Consider the following 24,310-nt stretch of genomic DNA (forward strand, 5'->3'; position numbering starts at 1 on the left):
TGGCTTACACTGTATAAGCCTGCTTTCTTGCATCATTTGCCACTACTAATACTACTTTGATAATTACAAACTTTAATGATATAACCTTTACTAAATTACTTGACTTGGTAAAGTATATGTAATTCTGCATTTCATTTATTTCAAAACTTTTACAAAGGTATCTTAACATTTGGGAGGAGGGGGAAAAAAATACTAGGCAGCATATTACTTCACTTCCCATGCAGAAGCATCAAGCAACTGTTGTGGTTCACAGGCATTATCAATAACTTGCCGTGCTAATCTCTCCCAAGGGACAAATTATACACCAACTTCAAATTTTAATTTCCCAGCCAAAACTGATTAATGAGAGTATACTTTAAAATGTATAAAAAGAAAATCTTTTTCTTTTGTTTCCTTTCTATGCATTATCATTTAAATATGTAACTGGATTTGAAATATCAGTAATAGAATCAGTAATAATAGAAATATCAGGAATTTCATATAATGTAGATTATTTTTCTTTATTGCAAGAAGCAGTAAAAACTAAGTTTGTTATATAAATGCAATGTTTTCTTTGTAGAACACTAAACAAAAACTTCAATATATAAAAATTTATTGCCATTAATCAGTATACATGAGAAGCAGTAGGTGATAATATAATAGATACAAGTTTATAAGCATGTACATTAGATTCATGCTACACATTGCATCCAGAAATTAAAATTTACATAAAAATTTCAGCTTAGACGTATTTTGATTTAATATGCTTCCTAGCCATATGGTCTCTTTTTTGGTAAATTAGCTCTAAATATGTCTATATTGCATTTTGTATGTCTATACTGCGTTCAGTTTTCTTTTCTAAAACTGAAGTTTGCTCCAAACAGAACAGATTTTAGCTTGCTACATAGGTTCAGATTATAATTTGTTGGTCTGTTGAAGAAATAATTAATGTGTTAGTACAGGCCTTCATCTTCAAAATATTGTTGGGCAAAATAAGATCGGCTGGGTCCAGTAGCTGCTTTTCAGTCTCCCTTATTTTTTTTGAACAAAATATTTTTTTTTTTTTTAAAAGTATTTTGTTTCTGTACAGTTAGCATATGATCATTCCTACAGCAATCAACATACTGCCATATTTGTTGTATTCTTTCTATTTCATTTCATTTAGTAGCAGTACTGTAGCTAGAGCTTTTGCCACCTGGGGCAGTCCCTGAGTTTGCCACCCCTCTCAATTTGAGAGGGGCGACAAATTTTTACACACTGCATAAATGCACCGAAAGGGTTAAACAAAAACCCTAATATAATAGGGGCCCACAGAAATATTATTACCAAGGCCTTAAAATCCTGTCGATGGCCTTAGTTATATGCAGAATTAGAAGGGGGGAAAAAAAAAAAAAAACCAACAACAATACGCTTTCGCAAATGTGTACTGACTGTAGAGACATCTTATTTCATCTGGAAAAGTGTCGCCAAAGAGTGCTGGAACAAACTCTCTTTTGAGAAAAATAATTGAATATGTTGCAGAAGCTTTCACAATTTCCTAAGTCTTCACTTTTCGCCATCACCTCACATGAACATTGTCTTCTTTCAAAAAGAAATTAATAAAACTCATATTTGTACAACAGTAATAACTAATTGGATTCCGTAACCCATTTAACTGAAAACAGCACATATATATATCGGCAAATTATGTGCAGGGGTAATAGGTTTATCAAGTGGTCAGTGGTAGTCTGTGGGCAGGTTGCAGGTTTGTGCAACCACTAGTTTTTTTTTTTTTTTTTAATCGAATGAAGTTAGTATATAGTTATTTTCACTATCCCATACTCCACTATAAAACAATATTGTTTGCTCCTACACGAAAGTACAGCATTCAACATGGCACATATAATAATAATGTAATCTTGTGTTGGTCGGTTGTGTAATCAGCCTGCAACCAAGCATGGACATATTTTGATAGTATTTCCATGAATGCATAGGAGTCCAGACAAACAGTGTCATCAGCCATACAGTTTGATTAGCTGCAAGAACATCTACTATTCTCAGTGAATGCTTTGTTGAAGGAGTTTACTTTTGCATAGGTTAACACAAACACGTCATTTCTACTACCAAGGTAGTTTTAATGTATCATTTTAATTATATCTCATACTCCCAGGTCTTTTTCATTCTCTACCTCCCTGAGTGTAGTACCACACAGTTGGTACGTTTCAAGAACTAAACCTACCTTCCATTTAATTCTACAACAATCAAAATATAAACTCATAAATTACTCTCATGTCAGTATCACTCATACTGACATGAGAGGAATCACTCTCATCAGTATCATCATTCATACTACTGCTGTGTGAAGTACCATGAATACCTTCAAAAAGAGTTGCCACGGTATTGCACCACCTCAAGTAAGTAATGTTTCACCTATGGAGAAAACTTGTTACTTATTCGTTGTGAAGGTATTCACAATATTTTAATTATGAGATATAATAAAAATGATACATGAAAACTACCTGGGTAGTAGAAATGATGTGTGCATTAACCATGCATAAGTAAACTCCTTCATACTGTGAGGCTTTAGCCAAGAAATGTCTTTTAGATTTGTTTTGTTGTACTTTGCAGAATATATGCAAAATTGTAATTACAGCAGCCTTTATGAACAGTTTGGTTTTAAATTGAAAAATATCACCTACAGCAGCAAACAATTCTGGACAACTTATTTTAAGTTTAAACATTCTTCTATCTTTTCAGTTGCTTCACTTTATATCTGACAAATTATTTTTAGTACCAAAGATATAAGGATAATATTAATAACTATTATGATAAAATATTGCTATTTAATGAAACATACACATATATAGTGTATGTGTTATAAGAAATGTGTCACTCCTCATCACAACACAAGATAATATTACCAACAACTTAACAGTATGAGTGTGTTTGCCATCCCAATTCTGATTAATAATTGAGCCCACCGCATATATTAAGTGCTGCTAACATATAAGAATGGGATTCTTCTCCCTCTCCCTTGCTCAAGTAGCACATGATCCATAAAGAGGGCGCTGGCTCTCTTTAAATTCACAGTTGTGAATTACAGGCTCCGAAAAAGCGATAAGGGTTTGCCATTTTATTTACCTAATTGTTATTTTATATTGAACCTTATAAGTAGCCATATAGATCTAGATATGCTGGTTATTTTTATTTTTAATTTAGATAAGTTTTTGTAGATTACTACTTAATATACGTAAAACCGTTGTTTCGTTCGAATCTTGCAGCCATTGTTTTTGTATAGAGTGGTAGGGAATTCAAATTTTTAATTGTGGTAACTAGGTAGCTCTAATGTAAAATTATATAGCATAATTCGCATCCCTGCATTTAGTATTCTATTAGATAGTGTAGTATTGACAATTATTTAATTAAATTTATTGATCTTATTAATTTAAAATATCATGCCCCAGACTAGAGCAACAGGCACAAAGTAGCAGGAGTGCTGTGACTCAGGGGAGAACTGAGGAAGGCGATTCTCCAACACATCGCAGTCTAAAAAAATGTGCAACTTGTGAAATGTTTGCCGAACTCTCTGGAATGGAACATGATCTAGCCAAGGAGGATGTCTTTGTGTGTGCCAGGTGCAGAGAGTGTCTAGAAATTAGGTGTCAGCTCAGCATTCTGATGGGCGTCTGTGAGAGCTTGAGGTGTAGGGTAGATGCCCTCGAAGAAATTAATATGAGTGGCCCATCAAGCTCTCAGCTGCCCAAATCAACGCCAGAGCTCACTCCTGGGCATTAGGTAACACAGCGGCAACCTCCAAGGCAGAATGAGCTGGTCCCACAGGAGTTAGTTATCGTCGGTGACTCTATTGTCAGGGAGATGGGGAATATATTGTGTAAAAAGGATAGATGAAATAGGACCAGGGTATGTCTGACAGGGGCAAAAGTTGATGACGTTGAAAAGCATATATCATCTTTTAAGGGCACAAAGGGTGATATTGTTGTACACGTTGTCACCAATGACAATGGTATACATGCAAGTATACCAAATAGATTTTAGATTCAAAGACTAAAAGTAGCTGCAGGCAGAGGTGAAGGTGATTCTTGCATTACTTCTATTAGAATAAGCAGCGGCGTGGAGCGAGGGGTGTTGGGGATTTCAGGGACTGATGCAGTTATCGTGAAACAGGTGGGTATATGGGATGCATTAGGGTAACTAATAATAAGAATAGGAACATGTATACCAATGCTAGAAGTATAGTAAATAAATTTGATGAATTTGAAGTGTTGGTCAAGACATCAAAGGCGAATATTGTTGGGATAGCAGAGATGTGGTGTCACACAGATATAAGGAATGCAGAACTGCAATTTGGGGAGTACAATGTGTACAGAAAGGATAGGAAGGGAGGAGATGTTATACTGTTAATTAAGAAAAACAAAATCAAAAGAAGTGCATCCAGTTGATATAGATGAACAGTGCACCGCTGAGTCAGTTTGGTGTGACATAAGCACTGCGAAAGCAAAAATAAGAGGAGTGTGTTACAGGCCTAATAACTCGAATGAGTACAACGAACAATACATAGAAATAGAGGGGGCTGGTAAATCAGAATGTCTTATAATGGGGGATTTTAACTTCCCAGATATAGACTGGAACTTATGGGTTGGTCACATGCACACCAATAAGACTTGTGGATTTATTGGATGATTGTTTTCTGCAGCAGCATGTTCGAGAGGCAACCAGAGAGGGTAATACTCTTGATCTGGTTATCAGCAGTGATCATTCGTGTATTAAGAATTTGCAGATAAAGGAACCATTAGGTGGCAGTGATCACAGTGTACTGATGTGGGATTTACTTAAAGATATAATTACCATCATGGGTAAAGGAAGGGGTTTTTGCTTCCGTAAAGGTGCCTATAGTGGTCTCAGACAGTTTTTAAATTCTGTACAGTGGGACCAACTGATGATGTTACCAACAGCAAATTCTAAGTGGGAAGCATTCAAGGAATTAATAGTGGAAGCTACTAAACGTTTCATACCTATTAAGAAATATTGTTCAAGGTTTATGCCTAAATGGTCGGCAAATGAATTATGAGACTCGTGGCAGAGAAGGAAAATGCATGGGATGCATATAAATTATCAGGTGACACAGAAGCCTATGATATATATAAGCTAGTCCGTAATCAAGTCACAAAGCAGGTTAGGCAAGGGAAGGCAGATTACGAGAAATCTTTGGTAAAGGATGCTAAGAAAAACAGCAAGGATTTCTTTACTTATATAAACTCTAAAAGGAAGGGGATGAATCTGATTGGTCCACTTGATATCGATGGTTTGATTGATGATCCTGCTCAGATACAAACAAACTGAATGAGTATTTTGCATCTACATTCACACATGAGGAGTTATTAAAGTGAAAATGCCAGAAGGTTATCAAATTGTAACAGGGTGCTTAATGATTTTGTAATAACTGAGAACAAAGTGGAGGAGAAATTGTTGAAGTTAAACACAAGAAAGGCACCTGGTGTGGGTGGGATCTATCCAGTTATATTAAAGGAGGCAGCAAAACCTTAGCCATAATCATGAGCATCCTTGGACTCAGGGGAGGTCCCTACGGACTGGAGATGTGCAAATGTGTTCCCAATTCTCAAAGGGGGATCGAAGGGTGACACGAGTAATTACAGACCGTTAGTTTAACTTCTGTTCCGGGTAAAATAATGGAGTCACTGGTTAAAGATGCATTGCATGATCATTTAGACAAGACTGCAGCAATAATTCAGACACAATCTTCCATCTGCCATTGTGGAAGTTGATAGGTTAAATAAATTTAAGGAGGAACTGGACAAATATTTAGAGGGGATTGTTTTGTAATTTTTTTTGGCTGATGCTGCATAAGCTCATACACTAGCTTTCTTGCATCATATGCCACTACTACTACAGTTCATACCTAGACATGTCTCTCCCTTCTATTTAAGTAATTTTATGCCACACGTTTAAGCTGAGTACCCTATTCAAAAGCTATTTAGGTATATTTTAGTGCTTTTAATACTTTTATTTGCAGCTGTATTTAGTTTTATCTGCATATTTGCAATGCCATTTTTATTTATTTTATTTAATTGCTACCTGTTCTTTTATTAAAATTTTCATTTGCTGTTTAGTCAGTTATTGCAAAACTTTTGCATTATACTTAAGAGATGCCATTTCTCCAAAGTGCTTCTCTTAGTTGAGGATACCGAGCATTTTTGATGAGATTAAATAAAACCCACTACTTGGCTATCTATTTAGTTGGAATAACAAGTAAGACTTTTGCAAATATATAAAGAACAAACATTTAAATCTAAGTCACTTCAATTCAGTAAGGGCATTAAAGATAATAATATAATAAAATAAAAAAAAAAAAAAAAAAAGAACACACCAAATGCACACAAAAATAGTTGTAGTACTCAAAAAACACTGGGACTATACACATGAAACAAACTGCTACACTGCCATCAGGATGTTAATCTAATGCCAAGGCCACTTAATCTGAGTGACCATGGAACAGTGGCAGATAATCTGTAGGTCAGAGTATAAATTCATATATCAAACTACACAAATAAAACTGTCTACTATAGTAAGGCACAAAAGGCTTGTATGCATCACAAGTAGTACATGAATCTGTTAATGTCACATACATGTGTTCTGATTTATGTGAAATCTGCTTAATCTACATGTAATTCTCAACAGGTGGGGTGTGATGCACCAGGGTTATCTGACAGTTTTTACTGTATCATTTATGTTTTGGGTTATTGTAATGTTTACTACTTTTCTGTGCTTCTTGATACTATGCAAGTATTCATATCAACTTTGGTTCCAAAATGTAGTTAGCTTTCACATTTTTTATTCATGGAATTATTCTAAACGATTGTTAGATATATATTCTTTCTTCTTTTTTACCCATTAATCAGATGTATTTAACATGTTATTGTAGAATGCCTTGTCATTTGTTTTAATTTGCAAGAGTACTTGGCATTTTAATAGTACAGTCAAACTTGGTTAACTGGACATCGGAAATAGCTATAACATTGCATACCTCAGCTATAAAGTCAGATTTTTCAGCATACTGACCAGAAATATATGTCTGCCACATAAGCTGAATCCCTTTTTTACAGTTTACCTTTTGCATCTTGTGTAATGGTTTGTTAGAGTAAAAGCTGCATTAGAGCTAAACATTTTGCCAAATTATTTGGAAATGAGAAGTTTGTGTGTACCAGTGGCTGGATAGATTGATTTAAGTAGTGTCAAATCCATAGTTCCCTCTATAGATTTTACAAAAAAATAAATAAATAAAATAAAATAAGCTTTACAAAAGCCATTGTTGACAGTTTTAACAAATTTCATAAATTACAAAGTGAACAATCAGAAAATAATCCTTATATGCCTCCCATACCTTCTTTAATGGCAATAAGACAATGTGATCTCTCAATCACTGAGAGTTAGGAGGTACATTTGTCCCAAAAAATAATTTCTTTGAATGATCTGTGTTGTATGTCTTCCATGTTTCCTTGCGCATGTGGCTCCTAACAAATATAAAGCATAATTGGATTTCAGTAATAAAAACATGTGAACCCTTCATAAGGGTCCCTAATATAGTACATGCTCAAAAAATTTAGTGCATGGCACTTCTACACAGCTTAGAGGGAACTTTGGTCACAACATATGTTTGGAAAAGTTACAGGTGAAGCAAAAAACCGACAATACAATTTATTGTGCAGTGGTTAAATTCAATGCAGCCCAAAGTGCTTGAAGACTACTACCTCAACAAAGATATTTTTAATATGGATGAGACAAAACATTAAAATTCAAGGATGAATTTTTCTGTCAGTCAGCTAAATAAAGATAAAAAACACCAAACTAACCTTTGTTTCTTCAAGCAATACAACAAACATCTTAAAAACCTACGGATCAAAGGATAATACAAAGATCCAAATCTCATTTTTGAAAATTAATGTTGCCTAAAACGAGTAGTTGTCTTGAAAGAAAGGCTGCACAATAATATTACTTAATGCAGTATAAAAAAGCATGGAATAGAATCACCTGTAATGCTTTTCATCATGTGTGATTCAATACAGAACTGCTAGGACTGATTCTGTTGAAAATGATACTATTAAGGAAAGAAAATCTTTCTTTGATTTCATAATTGATGGATTCATAAAGCAAATCATATCGATTTAAATCACTATGGTTTAGATGCTTATGCTATTGTTGATGGCACAAACAGATTGCAAACTTTAACAATGACAAAGTGTGACAAAGATGGACTGAAAGTTTGGACTATTAACGAAACAATAAGTAGCTGAGCTTTTGGATAGTTTCTATAAAAACAGATGTCACTCATTTGCATCGTTTCGTAGGCTACAAAACTTGAATTTCACCTGGAAAAAGTGATTCTGGTCAAGAAACAAAAAATAACCAAAAATTAGATTATGTCTTTTAGATGCAGTATTATTAAATGTGCAATTTGATGTACAGGTAACAGTTTACATAAATTTGTGTTTTATGTATGTATGTATGTAAACAGTGTGTGCAATGCCTATGAAAGAGAAACATATTACTAACTGCATATGTGACATACATGCATGTTATATCACTTAATTGATTTTCATTATTAAATTTCTACAAATTCCAACGTAATAAAAAAAAAAAAAAGTGAACCTCTTATGAATAAACTCAGTTGTAAAAGATGTGTACTTCACCTTAAATCTGTAAGAATACAGTGTTTATTAGCAGTATGTGTTTGTAAGAGAATGTTAGTCCAATTTTGTAAAAGGAGATAATGTATGTATTTCCTGATGTTCAGTTACTTTCTGGTATGTGAGCCATATTACATCAAATTGTGCTGTGGTTAATTGACGAGAAGTAATTCAGTATGATAATGCAACTTAGTCATTCTTTTAAAAATTAGACTTCAAAATGTCACGTATAGTTCCAAATCCTTTTTCACAATTTTACATCTCATTACAGAGTCCCACTCACACTTTAATCTTTCATCAGAAAAAAAAAAAAAAAAAAAAAACTTCTTGAGCATCAGAGGTATACAACTGTAGTAATCTTTTTACAACTGACTAAATGCAAGTTTACTATTACTATTAGCAAAAGCAGATCAGAGGGTTGTGGCTCCCTAAGCCAACTTTGGTTTGGCACCCATGCAGTGCTGTAGTCATAAAATTAGAAGGCATACTCTGTGAACGTTACGTATGCAGAGTATACAGGCTACTCTCGGTTTATGAGTGAGTTCCGTTCCAAGACGTCTGTTATGTGTATCTTGCATTCTCGAGCTTTTACGATATGTATCATATAGGTTAGCAGCCATTTTAAAGCATTAAAACCATGTACTAAACGTCGAATGGTCTATACAATATTTATTATAATGTATGTACGCATTATAGTTTATTGTATGCAATACATAACATAAAATAAAACAAGAAAAGAATAAAAAACCAATATATCGTACTTATTAATTTTAATTAAAAACATAAAAAGAGTTACAACATAGAAATAAAGAAAATGAGTACCAACATAATATATGTACTGTACATACATATGTCATCATCATCATCAATCCACTGCAGGATGAAGGCCTCTCCAGCAACTTTCCCGTTCCTTCTGTTTTGAGCACTGGCCATCCACTTTGTCTTCCAGGTTTTCTTCTAGCTCATCTTGGGTACCATTCTGTTATTTTCTTAGTCCATCTGTCATCATGTCTTCGAGCTGTGTGTCCTGCCCAAGACCATTTTAGTTCTTTAGTTTTGATAAGAATGTCCTTTACTTGAGTTTGCTGCCTAATCCACGTGTTTCTCTTCTTATTTAACAGTCTGATTCCCAATATAATTCGTTCCATTCTTCGCTGTGTTGTTCTCAGCTTCTCTTCCATTCTTTTGGTGAGTGCCAAAGTTTCACATCCATAAGTCATGGTGTGGAGTATACATTGGTTCATTATTTTACGTTTCAGACAAACTGGGATATTGCTCTTCAGTATGTGATTGTATTTCCTGAATGCTATCCATCCAAAATTTATTCTTCTCTTGACTTCCAGCCATTTATCATTATTACAGCTAATAACTTATCCCAGATAAGTATATGACTCCATCTTTTCAATTACTGCTCCTTCAATCATTATTTCCCTTTCTGTGGCATACTTGTTCATCATTACTTTTGTTTTAGCCATATTCATCTTTAGTCCAAAATCTTTACTAACTCTGCATAACTGATTAAGATTTCCATCTAATTCTTTGGGATCATGGCTTATGACCATAATGTCATCTACAAATCATAAATAGTTTAGGTACTCTCCATTTACATTGACTCCTTTCTGTGACCAGTCTAATCTTCTGAAAGCTTCCTCAAGGGCAGCAGTAAACAACTTCAGAGATATTGTGTCTCCTTGTCAAACTCCTTTCTCGATTTTAAATTTCCTACTGTCTTTTTCTAGTCTAATAAAGGAGGTAGCATTCTCATATTTTCTTCAAAATCATAATATATGGGGTATCTATGCCTCTTCTTTCCAGTGCTCGAAACATTGCCTTATGCTGTATGGAGTCGAATGCCTTTTCATAATCCACAAATGCCAGGCATAATGGTGTTTTATATTCATTTGCTTTCTCCATTAGCTGTGATATTACGTGAAGGTGATTCATATAGTTGAGAATCCTGTCCTAAAGCCAGCTTGCTCTTTTGGTTGATTCTCATCAAGTTGATTCTAATCTGTTAGTAATGACCCTTGTGAACAAGTTGTAGATGTGGGATAACAAGCTAATTGGTCTATAATTTCTAATTTATCTCCTTTCTTATGCAGTAAAACTATGATTGCATTATTCCACTGCTTAGGTGTCACATGTTTTCTAATGCACTTTGTGAAGAGCCTTGCCAGTTTTTGTGTTGTCTCTTCCTCCCAAATTTAACAACTCTACAGTAACTTCATCTTCCCCTGGGGCTTTCTGATTCTTCATTTTCTTCAATGCATGTTCTACCTCATCAGGAAGAATATCGGGTATGTCGTATGCGTTGCTAATTTGCAATCCATCTTCCCCACTGCTGGCATCATTCCCTGGCTCCTTGTATAATTCTCTGTAATCATCTGCTATTTGAATTATGCCCTCTCCACTGTTCATAAGTACACCATTGCTATTCTTCAGTTTCAGTATCGTTTGTATTTCTGTATTACTGCTCATGGTTGCTGATTTAAATCCTTTGTTTTCACTTAATGCTTGTTCTACTTTTGTGTTAAATCTTATGTCCTCTCTGAGTCTCTTTCTAATGGCTTTGCATAACTCAGTATACTCAATTTTTTCCTTGTCAGTGTTTGTCTTGCTCTTAATTTTTTTGCCTTCGGTTCATCATAACAAGTGTTTCTTGACTAATTTTTCTTCTTTGGATTTCTTTTTCCCTATAGGTTTCTTGGGCTTTATCACTTTCAGAAAGTTGTAATATTCCTTGTTGATATCTTGGTCCTGAGCAGTCTGCAGAAGCTCAAACTTGTTCTTAAGTTCCAGTACATACTGCTTTTTCTCCTCTTCTGTTATCTCAAAGACCTTTGTATTATTTACTCAAGTCAGTTTTTTCCTTTCCTTTCCTACATCTATATCAAGTGTACATCTTACCATTCTGTGATCACATCCAACATTTACCTTATTCAGGGCGGTAACATCATTCACAATATATCTTCTGTTAGTGAGGATGAAGTCAATTTCATTTCATACATATGTATTCAACTTTTACTCATCAATATCTTCATCAAACTCCTTTCTCGATTTTAAATTTCCTTCATCAGAGTTCAACATTCTATGTGGCATGGCATGTGAACCAACGTTTTTTTACTCGCTAGATTAGTTTTATTAACCAAGAACAGTCCGCTATAATTATCATATTTTTTTTCTGATAATTATTGTAATAAATACATTTTTTAAAAGTATTTAAATCTTACAATTATGTTCTCTATACATTTGGCATTTTGTCTTATGAGGAACTCTTATCTATTGGCGACCTTAAGAAAATTTGAATGAATTGTGACATTTGTTATGGCGAATGTTCGTAAACCGAGAGTTGGCTGTACTCTGCTTATTAATCGAATTCCAGAGGATATACAGCATATATATTAAAAATAATAAAACTATAAGTACTGAGTAAGAATCAAATTCTAATAAACTTTTTTTTTTCAGTAAGTATGTTAATAATATTTGTTTTTTTTTAAAGTCTTTCAAAAACCAGAAGGTATACGCTTTTCACCTAACGGAGTATACCCTCCACTACAGCCCTGCACCCATGACTCAATCCATAAGCTGAAAAAGATTTTTCACTTCAAAAATAAAATGAAGTGGGAATGCAATTAGTATATGGCTTACTCAATCCATTCAAGGCTTTAAACACCTCAATGAGATCTTTCCATAGGTGGCTAGTTTCAAGATGCTGTACAATTTGCAGAATTGAAGTCTTTCTAGGAAGAGCATCTTTTATTCCCTTTACAAATCTAGTTGCTCTTCTCTGCACCCTTTCCAGCAGATCTATATCCTAAAGTGAGGCCTCCAGACCTGTATATAGTACTCAAGATGCAATCTTACCATGGTCTTATACAAGGGGATAATCACCTCCTTATCCCTGCTAGCAAAGTTTCTGTATATCATTGACAAAACACCATGAGCTTTCCTGACAGCATGTCTGCACTGCTCAGAGAATTTGATGTCTGGCTGCATAATTACCCCCAAGTCTTTTTCATTCTCCACTACCCTGAGTGTAGCACCACACAGTTGATAAGTTACTCTGGAGTTACTGCTACCTATGTGCATTTGTCAATGTTAAGCTTTAGCTGCCATTTCTCAGCCCATCGACCCAATTTTCCTAGATCTTGCTGCAGTAGCTCACACTGATTACTGTCGTTAACCCCCCCACCAAGCCAACTTTTGTATCATCTGCAAACTTAGACATTAATCAATGATAATGATCTATATCAATATCATTGAGATATTTATCAATGATATTGATACCTTTATCAATATTGAAAACAATAATGAGCCCAGCACTGAACCCTGGGGAACTCCACTAACATCAGTCAAACAAAGGGCAGTGCCCATTCATAACTATTATGTCTTCTTTCACTTAACCATCCCTTTATCCATTGCAGTAACTTGCTCTTAATGCTACATATAGATGGTAATACTTTCTATTTATCATCTATACGCAGAATTTCTAAATCATTATCAGAATTAATCATTATGCTTTACAGTCAATCAACTCATACCTGTTTTTCAGTGACTGTGTTGGGCTGTGGGTCGATGGGGGCTGAGAAATGGCAGCTGAAGCTTAACATTGACAAATGCAGTAAAGTACTGCACATAGGTAGCAGTAACTCCAGAGTAATCAGGGTTGCGGAGAATGAAAAAGACTTGGGGGTAAAATATTGAAAAAGTGGATCTTAAAATTTTTCTTCTCTGTCATTTCAACTTTGTCTTGGTGTTCACCATCAAATATTCTCTTTTGGGATGAATTCATGTCTCAAATTCAGGTTCAAACTTTTTTGCATGTGATACCACAGGTTCATGGCATGTGGTCCTAATACCAAACAGTTGATTGACGTGGGCAAGGGATGTAATCTGATGAACTGGAAAAAAAAAAAAAAAAAAAAAAAAAAAAGGATGATTGTCAGGTGAGAGTATTACAGAAACAGCAAATCTTGCAGTATGTGTGCAGAGTCCTGTAGTTAAGGCATTTTAAGAGTGAATGGATAGATAGCAGACTGTCCCGCCTTGTACCAGCTGACAGACAGGAAAAGTTCCCTTTTCAAAAGAATCATGTTTCATGCTACACTGTGTGAAGAGTAGATGGAGGGTATGATGCCAAACTGCTGCAGAGAGGAATCTTGGATGTTGTAGTCCAAAACCGAAACAGGCAGGTGGACAGTGTTTTGGTATGGTGAATGCTTTCCTGGGAATCTCTGAGTCCTCGCACCCTAGACAGCACTCAATGCTAAACACTACCTATTCATTGTGGCTGATCAAGCACATCCCTTCACAACGACTGTCATCCTGGATAGTGCAGGTGTGTTCCTGCAGGATAATGCACCCTGTCATGGTGCTGGTATTGTTCAAGAGTGGTTTCGGTGAACACAAAAGTGACTTCCAGGTGCTACCTTGGTTGCTGAATTTGAATGCCACATATGAATTCTAATACACATAATCCCAGAGGAACACCTCTGGGATTATGTGTATTGATAGATCCAGCATTTGGACCCTCCACCATGCATTATCGCAGATCTATGGAACACAATCCCTGTGAAGTGGTACAAAATATGTCATGCAACATTCAGAGGCCTCAATAGAGTCTATGCCTTGCTGTGTCACATTAAGAGGAGGACATATATGTAGGCACTCAATGTTTTGAATGGACAGTGTATGTACTATCCAATAGTTTTTTATAAACATATCTGCATTTCCCATTAATGTTAACAGGATTGCCTACTGCAATTAAGCTCTCCTTTACTGTTAAGTTCCACGGACCACAGGTTGGGGTATCTAGAAGGCATTCAAATTTATGATATGTTCTGTAATTTTCAATGTATTCGATTGATTCTGAAAATAGGAAGACTGCTTGTGACATTCAACTGACCTCTTAGAGGCCTTTGGTGTTGTAATGTTTATTTGGCTCAAAATGCTACACAGTACAATTAGCCCAAATTTGTTAAGAAACAGTACTTTGCAATTCACAATCATATTTTCTTGCTACAAAATTACTTCCAAAGTACCAATTAAGTGTAGGAGATGAACTTAAAAAAGTTTTTGTGCTGTTTAAGTGATAGTGTACATCTGAAGCGAGAATGGAGACTTATTCAAACCAAGAAATGACAGATATCCATCTCATGAATGGACTGGCTGAGTGCAATGTAGCCACGGCCAATTTGAAAGGTTTACGTCATTGTCTGCCAGATAAGACTTTCTGGAGAACAAATGAACAAAAAAAAAAAAAAAAAGGAAATACAGGATCATTCAATAAGAAAGTTTCAGATGGTAGTAGACCAACTAGCCAGAACTTTTAAACTGGAGGAATCGTGCAGATGAAACATTCTGGTGACAGCACCGAAAGCAGTAGAGGGTGTGGGACATACAATTGTGTGAACAACTTTATTCAATTCACATTCAAAGATTGCAATGCTTCACTGAAGATTATTTCCTACCATGAGAAGCATTTTGTACTTAGTTGAAACAACAACAACAATGCACTTGCAATTCTCTTTTCCCACCTTTACTTTGTTTTCTGTTGAGGCTAGCTGCACAAGAACAAGCGTGATCAGTTTTAATAACATTTATGACTAGGAAGAAGACAATCTGCATGTCACAAACATGACATGGCTGCTTGATCTCCAGATATGAATCCATTCAATTTTTACATGTGTGGTTATCTGAAATTTTCGCCAACTTGTAGAATGGCAGCAAATCGAAATACCTAGAATTTTTGAACATGGCACAGAAAGTCCATGATGAGGCATGTATATTCAAATCCTAGGCAGTAATTTTAAGCACTTCCTTCAAAGTAAGGTGGATAATTGTTGGGATAAAAATAGGCTATAATTCGCAAACAAAGTGATTTCGAAGACATGTTTATATAAACTTATTTTTATTGTTTTCCGGTCCTGAAAGCATTTCATGTTCACATTATTACACATCTACTATGTAGGAATTAAAGAGCTCACAAAACTAATGATTACCACAAATATCCAAGTTCTTTTAATTCTGATTTTTTTCTATGTATTTGTTGAGTAACGTTTTTTATTTTTATTATTTACTTATCTGCAACACTAGCATATGAAACTACACCTTTAAATCAAATGTTTTCCTACTTTCTAATCGTTGCGCAAGAAGAGTATGTTACAGCAGTAAAAGTTGTAAAACATTTTAGCTCCGATGACTCTTCAACATATTATCATTCTAGCAGCTATAGCGATGAAAGTTTTAACATTTGTTTCCTTCGGTGTCTAGTCATAGCGATTTGTAAATGAAATATGCAATTAAAAGTGGTGATCCTAAGATATTTGACAATATGGTGATATTGGTGTATCGTGATGAAATTTAAATCCTTAAATTCCATTGCTTGAAAACAAACACTTCAAACTGTTGTAAAACATAAACAAAAATTAAAAGAAAGAAAAATACATCAAACTTTGCTTGTTTACTCTAAGAACAAAAACTAGCACGAAACTTGGACTATTGCTTACCAGACTTTCCTTTCTTCTTCTCTTTTGGCATTTTGAAGTCACTTCCAAAAAGAACTAATTTTTATATTAATACTAAAGTTAAATCAAGATGGACAGCACCTCCGTATGAATTTGCTAAAATTTTCAGATTTAAAATTGTGATTATATATAAGAAATGCAAAAGACCGTACCCACATGTTTAAGCTCGACCATTCAAACTACCAAGGTCTGCCAGATCACCTTCTTGGCGCTAGTTTCATGGCCAACGAGGCTATTGTTAATAAGGAATTATGGGAGAACTGACGTAACATGGAATTTCTGTACTGATAGGGCAATAGGAACTACGTGTGGCAACCGAACTGTTGTATTACACCGAAAAGACCTTGAGATCGAGTTGGGAAGTCAGTTGGTAACTGGAATTTTTTTTCGTGCAGAAGCAGTCGTGCAAGTTTTATATCGGAGTTAGTGGTTCATCCAAGTATCGTAATATTTTGTACATCTTGGAGTTATGATGTAATTCGAAGTGGCTCAATTACATATGTATTATGAACCTTGTGTGTTTTGCAAAAACTAAAAACAACTCTAATCACAGTAAGCTTCTTTATTCATCATTAAGGTGCTTGTTTATATGTTTATTTTTTAATTTAAATAAAGTTAACTAAAAATGTATAACTTTATGTAGGTGGATATTATGTATGTTATTGAATGAAGAAAAGAATAGTTATATAATGCCTGATTTCAGCTTCTAAGCTTAATTATTATTATTTATTTTATAACTTTTTTTCTGAGTGTTTCTTCTTTTCGCTTCCCAGGAGAATTATTTACATCCTGGATTGGATTGTTGGCAGGTAGATATTACTTTAAATTCGAATAATAGTATTACTATAATAGCATAGTATAATTAATATAATGAAAATGGGATATGGTGCGACATTTCAGCACCATCAACACATCTTTATCGCCATCCAACTACCACGCCCACAGTTCCGTTTCTGTTGGTGGAGTTCTTGCTAAAATCTTCCAATGAAGAGCCCACTTATTTTCCCAAATAATAAACTTGCAAGACTTAGTGGTTTTCGTATAAAGATTTGTTTCCACTGCATTCATAATTATTTCATCCAGTTTTTGCTAACCTAAGGCTTATTTTAATATGTTGCATTCATATTAATATTCAAGAGAGAGCTACCTATCTGGATAGGTTAATCCATCGATTTTGATCAAGGCGATATGTTGATTTACCACAATAAATGAAAAAAGGGAACCAAACTTCATAGCCAGTTGTGCGTGGGATGTTTACAGAATGATTAATTATAAGAATAGATACTCTTATTTCCTTATACTACATGTGATGTATTAAGTTATTTATTGAAGTGTTACAAAAAAAAATGATAGTGTACTTAAATACATAACCTTAATATTCAATGCAATTTTTTTGCTCAGATTCAGCTGGATATGATTTAGAAACAAAAAAGAACTGATCCAGGCCTGAAAACAGTATTCAGTTGAGTCGTAAAAACTGTATTAAGATTGTGTTGAAGTGGATAATCATTATTTTGTAACATTTCCATAAATAACTTAATATATCAGTATTTATTCACACTTAATAAGTGTTTATTTTTAATTAATTCTCATAAGATGAATGGCTGCATATTCTACTTCCCTTTTTGACTTATTTATGGAACAATTAATAAATTTGGTTTTGTCAAAAAGGAATCTCATGCAGAGAGGATGCAAAACACTGGATTAAGTAATGCACTGGCTCTCATTATTCACAAAATGTTTGTTTTAAAATTCATACAATTTAAAAAATATTGTTTTACTGCATGATAATAAGTGCTAATTTAAAAAAAAATGTGATGTACAGGATTTTATCATTGTGCTGCTTTACCATATTTCAACACGTCTATTAAAAACTGGCTGTCATTACAGCATGTTTCAAGACTTCCTTGTCCTGCTTGTCAAATGGTAGGAAGCTTCCTCTGACAAGAGACCAGGAAGTCTCAAAGTAGGATGTAATAGTAGTCTCTCAGTTTTTAAATGAATAGAAAATTTGCTTCTTTGATAAAAAATAAATGAGATTGATCAAAGCTTTCCCAGACAGAGTAGCATTTACGCTTCCCTCCAAATAAAAAAAAAGTATCCAGAAAACCATTAATTGACTTTACACGATGATTTCTAGTGAAATTTTATTTTATCTCTAAATAACCACTCTTATATGACATGGTTTTTTTTTTTTTTTTTTGTTTTTTTTTTTAAACCCATCTGGTATAAGTAGTTTTTAAATCCCCCTCCCATAGATCCAAGACCGGCATAATCACAACTTAGGTACATGGACAACAAGAAGCACTGGGCACCAAGATTACCAACCTGACAACCTACCATTAGCAAACTAATAAGGTGTCAACATTCAGACAGTCCCAATAGGTATAAAATGAGCTGTTGGCAGCATCCCTTGTCTAAATGAAAGAGACTTAATCATTCGACAAGACAGGTGGCTGTTAACAGGTAGGCCAGCATCTTATTTATTTTTACCTTTATTTGTATAAAACTTATAAATTATAGATAATTCAATAAATAAAAGTAAATTCTGTTTATACTCCAGGATGACCACATGGTCAGAGGAGTTCACAAGGCAGAGAGAATACAAGAAACAGCACCATATTTAGCAGCCATGGGCTTGGATCTTGGTCATTCAAAGCATATGTACTTATGCACCCTCATGCCTGACCACTACAAACATTCGGTGGCTGAATGTTTGTAGTAATGCACAAGTTAATTAATTGTAACAGTGTTTTCTGCCTTTTAGTACAGCCAAGTATAGTCTGATGATGGGTTCTTGGCAAGGTTCCTCGAAACATTTCCTAATTCAATAAGGCCAAATCAACTGACTTTTAAAAACTGGTATAAGAGTGGTTAATAGAGAGAGAAAATCTAGAAAACCGTTTTTCCTTCCCAGATAAACAAGTGGTTCAGACCAATATGTGATAATTAATTGCAACTAGATTTTGAACAGGCTAAGAGTAGAAAACTTGCTTCTTGCCCCTAATGGTAGCTGAGCATCCTGGTCTCTTGCCAAAGCTATTGGCTGTAACTTTTGCCCATCTCTGCTCCAACCTCTGTCAAAACCAGATGGTTCTGTTGTCAGTTCAGCCAAGGATAAAGCTGACCTGCTAGCATCCCATTTTTCTTCCAACTCCTGTATTAATGATCTTGGTAAAACATCTCCCACCATTTCCAACACGCTCCTGTGGTCTTCCGTCAAAAGTATGTCAGAAGAATTTTGACGAAACTTGATGCTCAAAATGGTCCAGATCCTGATGGTATTTCTCCACTTGTTCTCAAAACCTGTGCTCCTGAACTTACTCCTGTTCTTTGTCATCCTTTTTCACTTTCTTATTCCAAAGATGTTTTTCCTTCTGCTTCGAAATTTGCTCATACAACCACTTCCTAAAAAGGATGAAAAATCCCTCCCATCCAATTATCGTCCCATTGCAATTACTTCTACTCTTTCTAAAGTAATGGAGAAATCAATTAACCGCCAACTCTTAAACTACCCAGAAACTTTCCGTCTGATCAAAGATCACCAGTATGGATTCCGTCAGTGTCAATCCACTGGTGATATTCTGGCTTATGTTACCCATTTATGGACAATTTCAACAGAAAAGTTCAGTGAAACATAAGCAATTGCTCTTGACATCTCTAAGGCTTTCGATCGTGTTTGGCATAAAGGTCTTCTAAACAAGCTTCTGTCTTATGGTTTGCCAACTGTTTTTTGTAATTGGTTATTGAGTTTTTTCTCTTATCGCTCACTGAGGGTGATGGTAGATTGCACTCTGTCTTCTAACTTCTCCACTAATCTGGTGTCCCCCAAGGTTCAGTTTTTTTACCCACTCTTTTCTTCTTGTATATTAATGACTTTTTTTCCATTGACTAGAAATGCTATCCATAGTTTTGCCGATGATAGCACATTAACCTTGCCCTGTTCAATCAGCTTCAGTTTCTCGAATATCTGCTACCAGTTCCTTAAATGCTGATCGCCAGTGGGGCAAAGACAACTTAGTTGATTTCAATCTTTCTAAAACTCAGTCTTGTCTTATCTCGCAAAAAGGATTCTTCTGCTCCTATGCTTATCTTTGGTGACACTCCGATTTCTAGTAAGATGATATATCTCTTTTGGGGATTACCCTGACTTCTAATCTCTCTTGGCACAAGCACATTGCAAATATTGCTTCCTCTGCAGCTAAAAAACTTGGTTTTCTCTTTCGCTCTTGGTGTTACTTTTCTTTCAAAGAGCTGTTCACTCTGTACAAATCGCAAATCCGCCCTACCATGGAATATTGTTTCCACATCTGGGGCAGTTTGGTTAATTAATGACTCTGTCTTATAGATGTACTGTTTCTGCTGTATGCCTTTTCTACAGATATTTCTATGGGCACTGTTCTTCAGAATAAAGTAAAAATAGGCTTCTATAATTCCCACTCTCTTTCAAAACAGTCCCAACACGTGCTGCCAACATCCATTTAATGTCCAACTTCAAACTCACAGAACCAACTTTTCATCTTCCTCGTTTATTCATTCAACTGCCATTTTCTGGAACAACCTTCCTTCATAAGTATTTCCTGAAAATTACAGTCTACAGAAGTTCAAGTCTAATGTCAACAAATATCTTCTTTCATCTTCTCAACCTACAATCCAAGCACAGTACTAAGTACTATAGGTTCTAATACCTCTTATGTTTGGGGTTTTCATAAAAAAAAAAAAGTAATGCGTAAATTAATTGTAACAATATTTTCTGCCTTTTAGTACAGCCAAATATGGTCTGATGATGGGTTCTGGCAAGGTTCCTCGAAACATTTCCTAATTCAATAAGGCCAAAAAAACTGACTTTTAAAAACATCTGGTATAAGAGTGGTTATTTGAGAGAAAATATCTAGAAAACTGTTTTCCCTTCCTAGATAAACAAGTGGTTCAGACCAATATATGAGCAGGATGTTATTGTCAGATGTTGTTAGCTTTTTTTTTTTTGTGCAATTTCTGATGGTCCACAACATTTATAGTTTACTCTCAGTAGTGTTATCATGAAGAAGAAGTATAATTGTATCAGCAATGCACAGGAAACTACAGAAGCTTATTTCAAATTGCCATAGGGGTACTTCAAAAGGTAGTATGATAATCTCGTTAGACATCCCTGCAAAAAAAACAAGCAGAAGTTTAAGGTATCTGGGGGGGGGGGTTGCAATCTGTATCGACATAATGTGTATACATGTCCATACAGTTGTGCCCATGCCCTCAGTTTTTCACAAAATAGTGGTGCATAATTAGCAGGTCATAACCTTGCATAATGCACTGAACCTGCAATTGGTCCATAGAGCTATGGAAATGAGTTCTGTGGAGTGATAAATCTCATATACCTTGTTTTGATCATATGAGTGGGCATGCAGAATATCTGCTCCACATCATGTTATGATGTGGAGCCGTCTGATGTTGCCTGAGACGTTTTGATATTTGTGCAGGGAACCATGGACACTGACTTGTACTGTAACATTTTGAACATTTCCATTGCTCCCTACAATGTGGGAGTTCTTTGCTACTGATTCATATATGTTTCAATAGAGTGATGTCCTGTGCCATACTGCTAGTGCTGTTTGTGTATGTTTAATGGTCAGTTGTTGGGACAACCAATGTAGAGCCTTAAATTGAATCTTATGAAATGAACTGTAACATCAGGTGAGGGCCAGACCAATGCATCCCGCATCACTAGACCACTGTTCTGCAGGAGCGATAGAGGACAATACCTGATGTAGTCTGTTCATTGGCAGAAAGCCTACTTCGGAGGGTGGCGTGTATAATAGCATCCAAGGGGGGGGGGGGGGGGGCACTGGATATTTTTTGGAGGGTAGTATATTATTTCAGAATGTGTTGAATTGAAACAACTTTTATTAAGTTGAAGAAAACTGTGTTTAAGTTTTTATTAAGGAGTAATTATTGAATTTCCAACCTGGAAAAATATTTAAAGAGATTTGGAAATCACCAAAAAGGACTGCCAGCAATTTTCTTCAGTTCTCTTTTCAGTATTAAAAAAAAAAAAAAAAAAAAGCAAGCTCTAGTATCATTCATCCCTTAGTAATTTTACTGATTTAATGCAGTTGACCAACTAACGTTGCTACAGCAGTACTGTTTTCCCTGAGAATATTGTAGTAGTAATGGAGACATGTGATGCAAGAAAGCAGGTGAATGAGCTTATATAACATCAGCCAAAAAATAAAAAACAATTTCACACATCCATTCCCTCTAAAAGGTTTTCCCAGCCAGTTCCTCCTTGAATTTATTCAAGCTATCATCTTTCACAGCGACAGATGGAAGTTTGTTCCAGCAATTAACCACCCGCTGGCTAAAGCGAAATTTCTGCACATCTATTCTACAACTGTCTTTCCTCAATTTGAATTTATGCCCCCTCGGGTTCATAATCTGAGCAAGTGAATGAATCCCATCAGAATTCAGCGTGTTCAACCCGTTCAAAGCCTTACACACCTCAATCAGATCACTTTGCAGGTGTCTAGTCTTCAGCTGCTGCAGTTTGTAGAATGTAAGCCTTTCTTTGTTCCCCTCACCAATCTTGGTGCCTGTCTCTGTACATGCTCAAGCAACTCTACATCCTTCCTAAAATAAGGCCTCCAGACCTGTACGCAGTACTCAAGGTGTGGCCTGACCATTGCCTTATACAAAAGTAATCCTTTTTCCTACTAGCAAAATTCCTGTATATCATTGACAATATCCCATGACCTCTGGCAGCCTGTCTGCATTGCTTAGAAAACTTCATGTCTGACTGCACAATTACTCCTAGAACTTTCATTTTCTACCAACCTAAGTGTAGTACCACACAGTTGGTACATTTCTCTTGGGTTATTTCTACCCATATGCAGTACTTTGCATTTGTCAATGTTAAACTTCAGTTGCCACTTCTTGGCCCATCTTCTCAAATTTTCTAGATCCTGTCGCAGTAGAACACTGTCATTAACAACCCTGCGAACTTCAACATTAAACCTGATATACCTTCATCAATATCATTGATAAATATACAAAACAACAGTGGGCCTAACACTGAACCCTGGGGACTCCACTAATAACATTAGTCCATGAAGAGCAGTGTTCATTGATTACCATTCTCTGTCTTCTCCTACTCAACTGCCCTTTTATCCATTGTAACGACTTACCCTTAATACCATATTGCTCCAATTTGTACAGAGTCTTCCATTCGCGACAGTATCAAAAGCTTTCTGAAATCCAAGTATATGATATCAAAATTATTTTTTGCATCCAGTTCCTTTTGTAAACACTGCATAGTATCCAATCAGATTTGTCAGACAAGACTTTCCCTTAACAAACCTATGCTGTCTGAATTATTACTGTAGTCTTTTCTAGATGATTCTGCAATGCATCTTTAACCAGTAACTCCGTTATTTTCCCCGTAATGGAAGTCAAACTAATTGGTCTGTAATTACTTGTCACCCTTAGATCTCTGTTTGTGAATTGGGGATACATTTGCACATCTCCAGTCCATGAGGACTTCCCCTGAGTCCAAGGATGCTCTCATAAGGGTTTGCTTATTTCCTTTGCCGCCTCCTTTAATATAACTTTAATATATGTATGCTTATACATATAGTTGAAACTAAATCTTTCATAATAAAAAGGTAAAGTAAATATCGGGTGGTGGGCTGATCTTTCTATGGACTCACCTTTGCGGCGATTGAAATGCGGAGATTCCCTGACCATTATTGGTCTTGTGGTCCTCTTAAGATGGGGTGTAATGGTCAGTCAATTTTTGGTTTATTTTATTGTAGTTGGTTTACATCTCTGCTGGTGATATTTCACATAAATTTGGACTAGGGGCGGCATTAAATTTCTATTTAATTGGCATTTAAAATTTAATTGATTATTATTTTATTATCTTTGTATTTAGATTTTCTAAATTACCTTGGAGAGTTTCTGCTTCAATATTTTTACTCTTGTTACTTTTCTCTTCCCTCCCTGTTGGTTTGACCATTGTTTAATTTTGACTATTTTCACTCTTCTGTCTTGCCATGCTGCCGCCATTATTATTATTTTTTTAATCATCATTCTAATTTATTTTTTATGTATATA

The 24,310-nt window shown here is 35.3% G+C and overlaps 1 protein-coding gene across 2 annotated transcripts in view; it reads right to left on the reverse strand.

The window, feature by feature from the left end:
• The window catches only part of Ifrd1 (Interferon-related developmental regulator 1), a 185,481-nt gene extending 169,111 nt beyond the window's left edge, over nt 1-16,370 (reverse strand). For both annotated transcript variants that reach the window (XM_090371688.1, XM_090371687.1), the window contains exon 1: nt 16,190-16,370. In XM_090371688.1, the coding sequence (XP_090227814.1) occupies nt 16,190-16,220 (31 nt within the window). In that variant the 5' untranslated portion in view covers nt 16,221-16,370. The remainder of the gene's footprint in view (nt 1-16,189) is intronic.
• Between the last annotated feature and the right edge of the window lie 7,940 nt (nt 16,371-24,310).

This window comes from Mastigoproctus giganteus, chromosome 4, assembly GCF_048544385.1.
Source record: "Mastigoproctus giganteus isolate SK-2022 chromosome 4, ASM4854438v1, whole genome shotgun sequence".
In the NCBI taxonomy this organism is placed as follows: Eukaryota; Metazoa; Arthropoda; class Arachnida; order Uropygi; family Thelyphonidae; genus Mastigoproctus; species Mastigoproctus giganteus.